The sequence below is a fragment of the Drosophila grimshawi genome, unplaced genomic scaffold (assembly GCF_018153295.1).
Source record: "Drosophila grimshawi isolate 15287-2541.00 unplaced genomic scaffold, ASM1815329v1 contig_848, whole genome shotgun sequence".
Classification (NCBI taxonomy): Eukaryota; Metazoa; Arthropoda; class Insecta; order Diptera; family Drosophilidae; genus Drosophila; species Drosophila grimshawi.
Window position 1 is genome coordinate 12464532 of NW_025063692.1, and position 14347 is coordinate 12478878.

General features: G+C 41.7%; 3 protein-coding genes across 3 annotated transcripts; 2 read left to right on the plus strand and 1 right to left on the minus strand.

The window, feature by feature from the left end:
* Nucleotides 1-75: 75 nt before the first annotated feature.
* LOC6565786 (zinc finger protein with KRAB and SCAN domains 8) lies at nt 76-2282 on the minus strand. The gene has a single exon (XM_001992610.2). The coding sequence runs from the start codon at nt 2190-2192 to the stop codon at nt 195-197; it is 1998 nt and encodes a 665-aa protein (XP_001992646.2). The 5' UTR covers nt 2193-2282; the 3' UTR covers nt 76-194.
* An 825-nt stretch (nt 2283-3107) lies between these two features.
* LOC6565787 lies at nt 3108-11881 on the plus strand. Its single transcript, XM_043216235.1, has 6 exons — nt 3108-3419; nt 4748-5609; nt 5983-6286; nt 9307-9483; nt 10398-10545; nt 11225-11881. The coding sequence occupies exons 1-6, from the start codon at nt 3407-3409 to the stop codon at nt 11596-11598; spliced, it is 1878 nt and encodes a 625-aa protein (XP_043072170.1). The 5' UTR covers nt 3108-3406; the 3' UTR covers nt 11599-11881.
* A 174-nt stretch (nt 11882-12055) lies between these two features.
* LOC6565788 (probable U3 small nucleolar RNA-associated protein 7) lies at nt 12056-14180 on the plus strand. Its single transcript, XM_001992612.2, has 2 exons — nt 12056-13825; nt 13902-14180. Exons 1-2 carry the CDS (start codon nt 12173-12175, stop codon nt 14070-14072), a joined length of 1824 nt encoding a protein of 607 aa, XP_001992648.1. The 5' UTR covers nt 12056-12172; the 3' UTR covers nt 14073-14180.
* Nucleotides 14181-14347: the final 167 nt, after the last annotated feature.

A 14347-nucleotide genomic window follows, 5' to 3' on the forward strand; every position in this document is an offset into this window, starting at 1 on the left:
CTTACGAAGAACATGAATATGTATATATATATATATATATGTATATATATATATATATATATATATATAGTGTGTTCTTATGTATTTACTATGTATTTACAATCTGTTTGAGAAACGCGATGAGTTTCAGGAAATTGGGCATCGGTGATTTTGGGGAGGGCGAGGGAGGGAAATAAAATTGAAGGCTCAAAAGCTCAGTTATCCTCAGTCTCCAGTGTGATTTCGTAGATCAGCTCATCATCGTTATACTGGTCAGCAAAGGGCTGCTGCTGATCTTGATTATGATAACGCTCCAGCTGTTCAAGGGACTGCTGCTCCAGCTGCACCAGAAACTGCTCCTCGCCAACGTCTGCAATCACCTGCTCCACAAGCGACCTCTCATCCTCGTAGGTATTTTGATCGTAGTGCTGCTGTTGCTGCTCATCGCCATCGTCGTGCAGAAATCTATCGTTGGCAGTAGTTTCATAGATCCCTGCTTGATTATTGTGCATCTGTAGCTGTTCCTCATCCGCATCCGCATCCACATCCGCATCCACATCCGCCTCGGCATCCGCATAACCATCAACGGCATCGTTATGCTCGGCCAGGAGCCCGGCATCCTCATCAAAGTCCTCGTCGAGCACACCAGCGAGCTCATCGCCATCGCCATCAACATCGCCATTATCGGCACTGAAAATGCCATCGACATTGTGTGGATTACTCCGATCATCGCTGACCAACCGGCGTGTATTGCTGCGGCACTGTATGGAACGTTTGTGCGCATCGAAATAGTTGATGTCGGTGAACTCCTCCTGGCACAGATGGCACACATACGTATCCTGATTCAGATGCATCTCCTTGCGATGCCTGGCCATTTTGTGGGCATCACGGCACTGCATGCCACAGAACGGACACTTCAACATCCGTCGCTTGCCCATATGGACGTTGCGAATGTGCTCCTGCAGCGAGAAGTTCTTGTAGTAGGCCTTCTGGCAGTGGTTGCACTGGAATCGTCGCTTCTTTTCGTGTGTCGCCTCGCGATGCCGCTTCAGCTGGGTGTTCTGGGCGAACGTCTTGCCGCACATCTCGCAGATGTGCTCCTTCTTTAGGTGCCGTCGCTGATTGTGCACACGCAGATCCTGCTTGGTGGAGAAATACAATTTACACGGCTCACAAACATACGGCCGGACGCCCATGTGACGACGGGCATGCCCCGCCAGATATTTACAATCCCGATACGTTTCGGTGCAATAGATGCACGCATACCGATTGGTGCTGGACACCAGATGTGTCCGCTGATGCTTGGCCAGTTTCGATTTGTGCATAACATCCGGACAGATGCCGCACTCAATCGGCAGCTTCTCATCCAGTGTGTTGGCAATCATACGGAACTCGACAATGGGTGTGCCATCCTCATCAAAGTCGACAATCGTTGCAATCAGCTCGTCGTAGAGCTGATAGCGACGTGGCCCCTTAAACTGATCCAACATCTTATCACTGGGCTTTGCCAGTTCCTCGCTGCTGACCAGTTCCGCAGCAGTTGCATCAATGCATTCCACATATGCATCGCTGTCATCCACAGCCGGCGGATGTGTTGTACTCTGTTGGGCACTGTTCGGCGATGACTTATTATTATGAAGTATGGTCAACGCGTCCAGTCGGGTGTCGATTGGTCTGGTTTCTGTTTCGGCTTCGGTTTCTGTTTCTGTTTGCTGCGTTTCCATATATAGAAAGCCATCTTGTTCTTGTTCCGGTTCCGTCTCATCCTCATATTGCTCATATTGTTGCTCCTGGTGTTCATATTGCTCCTCGTACTCTGCGACGCCATCGTCATCGTACATCTCATTGATCAGCTCGTCCTCCTCCTCATCGACGATATCGATTACTTCGTCGGACAGCTGTTCCGGCTGCATATACTCGTTTTTGGGTACACGCATCATTGCCTGCTGGATTTCAGGGCAAATGATGAGCTGTTGATGCAGCTGGGTATTGTCGAGCAGCAGCTCCTCGTCGCCGTCGCCATCGTTCTTGGTCAAGTGGAACTCTTCGTATTTATATTCGCGTCCCACATCGACACCATCCAGGATCACATACTGATCACCGCTGTCAGCATCCTCGTCGTCTTCGCCATCGTTATTGTATTCATTGTCGTATTCGGGTCTTATTGGCATTACGAATTCAATTATTTCGGACATGTCGACGTTTATGTCCATCGGACTGTGTTTGCAATTGTCGCGGTTTTCAATAACTATTTGGGCGCTTGCATTTATCGTGTGGCATTGGTGATTAGGAATGAAAACTGCTAGAGCTGTCCCCAATCGTTCTGAACTAGTTCGATTGAACTACTACTCACACAACTGAACGCATGAACTAAATGCTCGATTGTAGCTCGCTTAGTTCCTTGAGTTCGATTCTTGTCTTTTCCATTTTCTATTCTGTGCATCACATTTCTGTTCACTTTGTTTTTTGAGTCAAGCTCCAAGGCAAGCCACTCAGCATTATAATAATAATAAAAAAAAATACATATAATTCAAATAATATAATTTAGTTTGATATATGTATTTTAGTTGAAAAGGGTATTTTACCGTTTAAAAAAATGTATCGAACGATAATCAGACAAAAACCAGCAAAATTAACATAAAATAACGATAATGGAACGTGAGCGACCTAAAATCGAACATAAGCAAGCTAAACAAACGAAATCGCCCTTAAATGAACGACCGAACTAAATGAGCGATTCACCAATAATGGAACGACTGAACTGTTTTTTTGGAATGAGCAAAAAAAGTACAACTCTAAAAACTGGTATGCTGGTGTCACATCTGCCGATAGACATTGGAGGACGGTCGATTGGGTTTCGTGATTATCGTATGACGAAATGCTGTTATCGGATCGCAGTTGTCATCAGTCTTCCCAATTTTAAATTATATTTTTAGGTAAAAATATTAAAATACAAATTATATATATTAAATAGTATTCAAATTCAAATACAAATAACTATTTATAAATCTTGTACATATAATGTGTTGTTAAAAGTTATCGAAATTAAAAACAGCAAGTTGGCAGCACAATCTAGAAATTTGATTTGGCGCCCAAATCACAGCACATGCATAGAGCCACAACCGTTCGCTCGTTCGTTCGTTCGGTCGGTCGGTCTTCTTCTTTCTGTTGGCTTTATCAAGTTCGTCTTGGGCTAGCGGTTAGCCAACTTCTTGGCCTCCACAATTCCACACACTGCATTTCGCTGTCGCTTGCGGCGGCTTACTTGATTCGCACACTTGCTAGCGTGCGCTTATGCTTGAGTTTAACTGCCGCCCGTGGATACGTTACTATTTTTTTTTTTTTTTTTTCGCTGTATTGCCTTGTGTGTTTTATTTACGTTTACGTTTAGCTGTTCGCTTTTCATTGCATCGTGTGAAGCGCGCGCATGCTTAACAACCGTTAGTTAAATATTTCAAATTTGCGGTTTTATTTTGTTGTGTGCTTTTTTGCAACGTTAATAGAAAATTTTGTAATTGATGCGAGATTGTGTAAGCATTTTTCCCTATATTTTGATAGTGCCAACAACAAAATGTATATAAAAGTGTAAAAAGTGCTAGCAAAAATAAACAAATGTTTAAAATTTAAAGCAATGGCAAAGTGTAATAAGTAGCCAAGTTAACAAAAGGATATTCAGAGTGTTTCTTTGTTTTCTTCGTTATTTATTTTATTATTGTTATCATTTTATTTATATTTTTTTTGGTCAAGGTAAAACGAATGTGTTTGACAACTGATTGGCTTTGACATTGTGCAAGCCTTTTACTGAAAGGTTTTTACTTTCAAAGTTTGATGCCTAATTGTGCTGATTACAATAATAATAACAACAAAATCAGCAGCAGCAAACAGCAACTTAATGTGGCCCATCTTCAACTGGGAGGCGATCGCACAACGACAACGACAACAACAACGACAACAACAACAGCAGCAATAAACAAAAATAAACAAACAAACAGAGAAGCGGCAACAACTAAATCAAATAGGATTGCGCAAAGATGCAAACGCATTATGTTGGTGTTGATTTAAGTTTTAGTTTTGGTTTTATTTGCCTTTAACGTATTTACTTTTGCTGCAATATCTTTGGCTTATTTGATTTGACAAATCGGACAAATGCAAACTTGACCCGCTTTTCTTTTCTTTTCATTCATTCAATTATTTATTTATTTGGTCATTTCGACAGTACGCGCGTGGCCCAGTGGCCAGTGGGCTTTTCTCATCTGCCACACGGTGATCGGTAATCAGTGATCAGTGATCAGTGATCAGTGACAAGTGATCGGTGTTCAGCGGTGACCAGCGGAAAATTGGCCTTAATTTGCTGTGCATCTTTATCCCACATGTTTGTACATTAGGATGGAGTGAACAAATTTGTTTATATATATATTTATATGTTGTATATACTTATATTGTATATAAATTAAGAAACTTGTATAAAGTGAATTCGAAAAGGATTAGGTTGTATCAAAACGGAATTATTAGACTGATTTTTGTTGAAAAAAAACATAAGCTGAGATTTGTGGTCAAAAGTGAATTTTCCTTCTTGGGCTTTTAACGATTTTAATCAAGAGCGTTGTCCCTTGTTGAACTTGTTCCCTTGTATCCTTGTTTTGCTTTTGGGCTTAGAACTTGCGCAGAGTATTGAATTTCAATAGAAAGATCAATTGAAGAATAAAAAGAAAATATATCCTAGTTTCACTCCGCTCTAATGCATAAATCTATACAATTTTCATTTCAGTTTGCTTAGGCTTAGACAGTGTCATAGACAACGAAGAAAAAGAAGGAGTAGAAGAAGAGGAGGAGGAGGTGGAGGTGGGAAAAGAAGACGGGACCAGATTCTCAAGACCAAACCAATTAAGAGCAAGCCGAAGCCAACTCGAAGCATACCAAACCCCAAACAACAGCAACTGCAACAGCAACAACAAGTGCAACAACAACTGCAACAAAGATAGCGCAGCAGGTGTTGGCAAACGGCAACGCGACCAAGTGGCATCATTTTGCGGTTGCCAGTTTGCCAGTGTTGCTAGGGAAACGGGAAATTGGAAAATCGGAAACATGTTCTTGCAGATGCATCGACAACTGTTGCTGCCGCAATTTGTGTGTCATGCTGGTTGGGCAACCAGAACGGCATTCGGCCTGGGCGTATTCCTAGTAACAGTCGCATCTGCATCGGCTGCATTGGGTACACCATCATCATCATCATCACCATCATCATCATCATCATCATCATCTGCTGCTGCTGGCGGCGAGAGTACGATGCAAATCGAGAGATTACAGGTGAATTGCACGCGTGACCTGCTCGACATGCAGTTAACATTGAGTCGCACATTCCGGGGATTACTCTATGCCAAAGACTTTCCGCTGGAGTGTCGGGCACGTGGACACGCTGATGATGACGCACAGATCGCGCTGCGTGTGCCCACCTCGGGCTGCGGTGTCCGCGCCGAGCCGCTACCAGATGGCGGCATGGAATACACCGTTCGCATCATGCTCCAGATGGAACAGAAACTGCGCCAGAGCACCGATATTTTGCGCACGGTGCGCTGTCAACTGCCCGCCAAGGCGATGGGAATGCCACTACCCCTAAATGGACGAGATCGGTACGTTATCAGACTTATCTAGTTATTATTATTATTATCCATTAGACCAACAAGAAACAGTTGAAAGTGACACAAATACTTAAACCACTATTCAGTTAAATTGAAGATTATACACTCTAGAAACCAAAAAGCTCCTAATTGAGGTCTATACATATTTATTTTCATTTTTTAATTGAAGATATTAAACATACACTCTAGAAACAGAAAACTCCATTAGATTAACAAGAAACTGTTGCAAATGCAATTTGTTTTCAGTTCAATTGAAAATTATATACACTTTAGAAACAGAAAACTTCATTAGATCCACAAAAAAAAGAGAAGAATATTGCGAGAAGTGAAAGAAATGCTAAAGCTACTCGTAAATCTCCTGCAGGAATGCACGAATGCGAGCCTTGGCTGTCGTTGCCTCAGCATCCGCATCCGCATCGGCATCCGCATCTGGAACGGCATCTGGGTCGGGTCAAAGGATGGATACGCCGCGTGTTCGCATTTGGCTGGAATTGGGTGGCCCCAATGGCTCTGGATCTGTGGAGGTGGGCGTGGCGACCACATTAACGGTGCGCGCCATTGTGCCTGGAACGATTGGTGTGCGCGTCGTCGACTGTGCGGCACTCGATGGCTTGGGCGAGTCGACGCAGCAGCTGCTCGACGCTCGCGGCTGTCCCATTGACGAGCAGGTGAGTCAATTAGTCAAGTTCCATCAATTTTGCATAACTTGTCAGCGATCGTTTACCGTTAAGGCATCCACCATATACCCACCATATCAATAATTAATCATAATTTTATGGTATTTATCGATGAATCTTTGTTTTTTGTTTTTTTTTTTGTTTGCCATCAGACTTTCATTTTTATTAAAGCTGCTGTGAAAGTAAAAGCATGCCAAACTGAGCACAGCTTGCGTCTCGCTCACTCGCATGTGCAATATTTCTAAAGAAGTTGGCAACGCTAGTCCTGCACCTGTTCTTGTTGTAATTGGTGTTGTGCAATGCCTAAAGCGCTAACGCATCATTAATTATAACGGTTATTACAACACTCAGAATTGACGTCAGCAATAACAGCGGCGTCAGTGAGTCAAAACTCAAAACTGTTAGACGTAATTACGCGCGCATCGTTAGAACAGTTTACGTTTGCGCTTGCGTTTTGTTGTCGGTGTTTGCTGGCGCTGCCCAGCCAAGCAGCTTAGCAGCCATTAAAAGCAACTGCTCCTGCGACTGCCCACCAACAGTTCTTCAGTTCTTCTTGAGTAAATTAGGAGGTCACAACAATTAGCCAACAGTGAAATACATAGACATATTTAGCGTTTAACATTTTGACATGGTTCCAGCAGCAACCACAGCAACAACATCAACAAAAACAAGACTAGCAACACCGGCAATGGCAATGCCAAGCTAAAAAAAAAAAAAAAATCATTTGCATTTAGTCGTTGCCATCTCCGTCGCAGCTTTGTGCACATGTCATGCAAGAAAATGGGTCAAACAAATCTTCAGTTGCTTCTGTTGTTGTTGTTGCTGTTGTTGTTTGCTATTGGCCATTGTGGGGTACGCTAGCAAGAAAAATCTCACGGCTTAATTTTTATTTTTATTTTAACGGACACCGGCGCAAAGACAACAAAACATTTGCATTTTATGTTTGTTTTATTGTTCGTCAACCCATCAGCTCCAGCCACCCCCTCTCCACCCCTCACCCTGCGTCCCCTTTGTGGTGCTGCCATTGCCTTCCGTTTCAGCACATTTCAGTTTCTTTTGCGTTTAGTTTTATTGTTGCTTGCAAATAATTTATGCACGCGCCCATCGCCAACTTGGATTATTTATTTGACTCAAAAAAGCTTCTAGGTCAGCGAGCGTTCAGTGCTGAAAAGTGAAAAATTCTGCTGCTACTGCTGCTGCTGCTGCTGCGTAACAATTTCTAATCAGAATATGACCCACATAAATACATAGAATTGTATCTGTTTGTCTGTTATTTCTGTTAATGCAACTGTGCTAGAAAACACTCATAAATTCCCACTTAAGATGAGAACAGGCAAATAAAAAGAGAGAGAGAGAGAGTGACAGAGACAGAGGCAGAGAGATGGTGTAAAATACAACAATTAATAATTAATATATAAATAATGAGTGATGTCTCCTGTAGTAAAATGTGTACGATATTTGAACTCATTTGAACTTCCGCAGCAAATTTGTTTGCTTACATTCATTTGTTGTAATTGTTTCAAGTTTCTCACGAGGCACGCTGCAAAACACGTGCTGAAGGGCCATGTTAATTGAAACCAGGTAGCGACATCAAATCAACATCTGCCATATGTGATACCTACATGCATACAGACATATTTTATTTATGCATGTATGCTGGCAAGAGCACAAGTTGCATTCAACAACAATGGCAAGACGTAAATCACATGGCTCTGAAATTTCATACATTTAATAATACACACACACATGCATATGTCTTAACTAAGAGTTGTTGTTGTTGTTGTCCGTGAACTTGGCTGATGACTTTTGTTACCGTTGCTCTGCTCTGCTTGTAACGGAAGTGGCCAAATAATGCACGTGTGTGTGTGTGTTTGTTTGTGAAGAGTGTGTGGGGTGCCACTGTCACTGTCATTGTCACTGCCACTGCCACTGTTAATGGTGTGTTGTGTGATGTCGTCAGCCAGCAACAATTAACCAAAAATTGTATAACCAGTCATAAAAAGAGCTGATATTTCTAGCACGTATGTATAAAAATAAACTCACAGGGGTAAGAAAAACATACAAATAAAAACAAGGGGTCAAAAAGAACAAAAAACTGGTTCACTTCGCGGACAATTACCCCAAACTAGCCGCTCGTTTCTAATGTTTCCTTAGATGCCACTTTCAATTTCGGCAAATTATCTAAAACATAATGAAAGAACGCCAAAGCCTAGATACTCTGGCAGATCATGTTGATCATGTTTTTTTGGACAACATTCTAGGATCATCTTATCATTAATATATATAGTCAATTTGTTTCGGATATCTTCCTGATGTCTCACATTAATTTGTAAAATATGCATTAATAAGAAAGACTTTTGAAGCAGACAAATGGACATGACTATATATCGACTCGACAAGTGGGTATATATTCACTTAATAGACTAGTAGTCGTTTAATTTAAAGCACTACCCACTTCACAACAAACCCTCTTGTTGCGAGTCTTTGAGATCCGCGTGCTTATACAGACGAGCAGGTGAACTGTTGATCCAGATGAGGAATACATATAAATCATTGGGTGAGAGATGCTTTCTTCAGCCTGTTACAAATTTTTGTACAAAACCCTTATACCATTTCTAACAATTTTTATGGAGTTCGAATATATATTTTATTCCAGTGTAGGTGTCATCCACATATACATACATACATACAAATATACAAATAGAATTTTTGGCAGCAGCAGCAACAAACCATTCATTTAAATTTCGCGCCCAGTGCTGCATAATGTAAATAGCGTAATGTTAATTGATTGAATTGTATTTACATTTACATTTGCACACTATGTTAAGTGCCCTTGAACTGCAGCTGACAGTGTTAACAGCCCTCGCTTTCTGCATCTCCCTCTCTCTCTCCCTCTGTCTCTCACATATTATATACATGTAATGTGTATGTATATTTGTGTTATTACTTGAAAATAAAGCTAACAAAACTTGTAATATTATTATTATGATGTTATTTTATCCGTTTCCCAGGTGATGCCGGCGCTGCATACCAGATTTAAGCCGGCCGAGGAGGGCTGGTCGAAACAGCATGAGGAAGATCTGGTCGAGCGAACGTTTATGGCCACATTTCCCGCCTTCAAATTTCCCGATCGCGAGCGCCTGCACGTCAGCTGTGGCGTTCAGCTCTGCAAAGGGAAGTGCCCCAATGTGAGTAACACTAAATGTACATATATAAATATATATATATATATACATATATGTTTATGCAAAATTGGCCAAGTAGCAGGCCACATTTGAGCTCTGCTGTATATTAATTAATTGCAATGAAAACGAAAGTGTTGCTTGCTTTTTCTTCATGAGTGCAGCGAAGCGTATATATGTATAAATATATATATGTGTGTGTGTGTGGAAGGCGCCGCTAATTAATGTGGTTATTGCACTAAAATGCACTGAACTGCAGCCCAAAAGCACTTGCAACAATTGCCCAAGTGCTGCGATGTGCTCAAATAAATACGTATATGTTTCTCCTACACATGTGTGTACTTATATACACTCAGAAAAAAATCGCATAGTATTGGCGCCAAGGCTAACACAATTGATTATTCGGAAAGTATATATCTAAAAACCTGTGTTTTTCCTTTCGTAAATTCAAGGTATATTTTTCGAAAATTAATAAAAATGTACAATATCAAACTTAGCTTTCTTGCTACTTATTTTATTATTACACACTAGTATTTTAAGATTTTCATATAGACAAGCATTTCAGATATTTTATAAATTCGATAAATTAGATAGTTTATATGTACAATACGACTTTTCAGAAAAAAATCCCTGTTTATATTTCTACTTTTTGGAAATGCAATTCCTTATAATAAAAAATATTTCTAATAAATAAGAAAAAAAAAACCATTTATTTCGGATTGTCGGTCTAGAGCCCTTGTAATTTTTCGAAAAATGTTCTCTTATATTTAGAAAATCATTTTTAAAAAACAAGAAAAACTTTCTAATATTCAAAGCGATTATTATTTTAGTCCGATTTGATTTCTTGAGTGTATGTACATATATACATATGTATGTGCATATGGCTGGCCGTGTCAACTAACGAAATCTTTAACTTGCAGCTAAATTGTCGCCTCGCCGAGCAGCAACTGCAGCTGAACGCCGATCAGCACCTGGCGCGCATCGAGGTGTTCAACTCACTGGCCGTGACAGCGCCACAAATCGAAGTGGATCGTCTGCGCTACGATCGCCGCTATAACATGAGTAGTGGTATGTATGTCCATATATATATATATATCGAAATCGAAACGAATTTGGGTTTCGATTCCGATTCTGCTATTTAAAAGTTCGTGCAGTTTTCTAACAGTTTTTTTTTACGGTATACTCGAAATTTAACGGTACATTAGCGATACCTACGTATCGTATTGGTACAATACAAAAACTCAAAATATTATGTGAGATCGTTCCAGTCGAGCGTAACTGTCTGCGGAATACCCCGACATCAGTGTTTCGCTAATTGGGTTTTAAGTAAATTTTGATTTTAGGATTTAATTCCGATTCATACACTGAATTGCAATTGTTTGTATTCATAAAAAGACTTCAATTTCCTTTTTCTCGAGACACCAATCATATTGCGCATATCAGGCAAAGCTTTTACATCATTTGAATATATATTTTGGCAATTACCAACAAAGAACATGCAAAAGCTTTAAAAGTTCTCAGAAGCTTTAACGGTTTTTTTACGACTTGCACAAGCCATTTTTTTTCTTGTCTTCGTAATAATTTTTACCAGCTTTTTGAGCCTTTTTTTTACTGATTTCATTAGAGCGGGCTGAAGCAAATTTTTAAGAATCTATATGAAAACTCAAGACTAAATTTTCTTTTGATTGGCTGAGAACATTTTGTTAAGATCGCTACTTGCTTTATATATATATATCTTTTATTTCAGTCGATGATTACGGTCCGAATATCCGGCCATTGGCCGGCGAGGGCACACTGTGTCTGTCCATCTCGAAGTTGGCTATATCTTTCTGCATATTGGGTTCGATCTTTCTGATTGCTGTGATTGTGGCCATCTTTTCGCTGATTCGAACACGTCGTCGCCAGCATGGGCGCTGTACTGGATTGAGATTGGGATTGGGATTGGCTGGCACCGCCACCAGCACATCGAATAGCAGCAGTCGGTTGCATCGTGCCGAAATATGTACATCAATGTTTTCATCTAGCAGTGAATCGGCGCAATCTGCGCCACGTTTCGGTGGCAAGTTTTTGATGCCGTTGCCCTACTATCCGACCACATTGCCTTATGGACGTGTCTATTAACATTTAAATCTAATTCTAATCTATCGATTTAGTTTTCATGTTTTTGGGCATGTTTTTTTCGTACAACAATTCTATATAGACTGATGTGGCTTCAATCTCAAAACATTCATATTATTCGTTTAACGAATGCTCAACGAAAATACCAAAATAATTTTTAACTGCACTTTTACATTTAGTTGAAAGCGTCTTGAAAGCGTCTTATCGTCCAAGACGCATTTTGATGCGCTTTCATTGCATACTTTTTTTTAGTATTAATTGGAGACATAAATTTATTTTATCTTACATATATACAAATGTATTTTTTTTAATGTACTTAACAATGAAATTGTAATTAAATTTAAATTTAAAATCTATCGAGTTTACTTGGATATCGATTTGGTGCATGCACTTCGAACAGGTTGGCAGTTCACACACTAAATATTACCATTCCGGTAGACCGATAACGATAGCATTGAACAGCTGCAATCGACAGCACGAGCACGTTGTGTTCTGTTGTGTTGTGTTGTGTGCGGCGCACTTTGAAATTGAGTGTGCGTTTTTTTTTTGGCTGTTCTTGATTAACATATAATTCGAGATGACAAAGACAGCGCCAAAGGGGCGCAAGAAGCCGCCAGCACGTTACTTTGATGTGGCAGCCGGCAAATCCGAAGATGACATCGCGAATCCCATTAAACTGAAACGCCGGAATCAACAAAATTTCAAAGGCGACTTCCTCAAGATGCAGTCGCACTACAAGAAGCAGAAATTTGACAAAAAGAAGCCAACAGGCAGCCAAGATGATAAGCCGAAAGTGCCAAAGATATCCAAGGAACTGATGGACAAATATTCACGTGGCGATGCCGTCGATTCGCGCGGCATCAAAACGCGCCACTTCAAGGAGCAGCAACAGCGCAAAGAGATCTATTTGGAGTATGCTACTGAGCAGGCGGCACGCACAGAGCTACTGCTCCAAGAGACAGCCGGTCAGCTGGAGGCCGATGCGGAGGAGACAACAGCCGGTTATCGTCAGGAGGAGATTGCCGCAAATGTTGATCTGCAATCGGCCGCAAAGCATTTTGCACTCAAACTGGATTTTGGGCCATACACGATGCGATATACAAAGAACGGACGGCATTTATTGTTGGGCGGTCGGCGTGGTCATGTCGCCGCTTTCGATTGGGTCACCAAGAAACTGCACTGTGAATTCAATGTGATGGAGACCGTTGCCGATGTCCAGTGGCTGCATGTGCCCACCATGTATGCAGTGGCTCAGAAGGAATGGGTCTATTTCTATGACAAAAAGGGCACCGAGCTGCATTGCGTCAAGCGGCTGACCCGTGTCAATCGCTTGGACTTTTTGCCATATCATTTTTTGCTCGCTGCTGCCAATTCAGCTGGCTATGCATCGTGGCTGGATGTGTCAATTGGTGAGCTCGTTGGCAATTTCAGTACGGGATTGGGTGATATACGGCATATGCGTCACAATCCCAGCAATGGTGTACTGTGCATCGGTGGCGGCAAGGGTGTCGTCTCCATGTGGTCACCCAAAGTGCGTGAGCCACTGGCCACGATCCTCTGCCATTCGACGGCAATGACAGCGCTCACCGTGGATCCAAAGGGTATGCATCTGGTCACCGCTGGCCTGGATCGCATGGTCAAGGTGTGGGATATACGAAATCTGAACGATACACCATTGGCCACATTCCGTCTACGTTTGCCCGCCAACGAGCTGGATGTATCGCAACGGGGCATGTTGGCCCTGTCGCAGGGAACCTATCTGGAAACGTATACAGATGTGTTGGAGGGCGGCGGCACTGGCCTAAGGGATAAGTTGCCCTATCTGCGTCAGCGTTGCGATGCCTCTGTCCATGGGTTGCGCTTCTGTCCCTATGAGGATGTGCTGGGCGTCTCAACGGCGAATGGTTTCCATTCGCTGCTGGTGCCCGGTGCCGGTGAGCCCAATTATGATGCCCTCGAGGATAATCCTTATGAGACGTCAAAGCAGAGACGTGAGCACGAGGTGCACGCCCTGTTGGAAAAGATACCGCCCGAACTGATCACCCTGGATCCGCATGAGATAACTGGTGTGGATGCGCCCACGCTCCAGGAGAAGATCGATGCCAAGCGGCAGCTGTTCCACTTGAAGCCGCCACGCATCAACATTAATCCGCGTCACAAAATGAAGGGGCGTGGCGGCACCGCTAAGGCGGCACGCAATAAGCAAATTGTGAAAGATATGCAGCGCAAGGTAAATCGTCGTACATATTTAAATACGATCCCAAGCCGAATCATCTCTAATAATAATTTTTATTCTGATACTGTAGGACTTCATTGCGGAGGTGCGCAAAGCGAAGAAGGGCGTTATTGCAGATCACAAGCTCAAGAACGATGGCGATGCTGGTCAGCAGCCCAAGGTCAAAAAGGAGAGACCTGTTCGCTCCGTCTTGGATCGGTTTAAGCCCAAGCAACAGAACCAACAGAAGTCCAGGAAATGAATACACCATTTGCTGGTTGTTGCTCTTTATAAATATAAATATTATCAATTTTGTTTAGTTTCATATCTTAATACTAAGGCTTTTCAAATATAACTAAGGAATTCAAAATTGAAGTCGAATCATATTTAGCATAAGTATGTTATGCTATATAATCAGCAAACAAATGTCGACCTGCAGTTTAGAATGCCGTCAAGGGTAACTCGCCTTATTATTCAGAAAGTATATTTCTAAAAATCAAATCGGCTTGTAAATTTTTCTAAAATTTAAAACAAAAA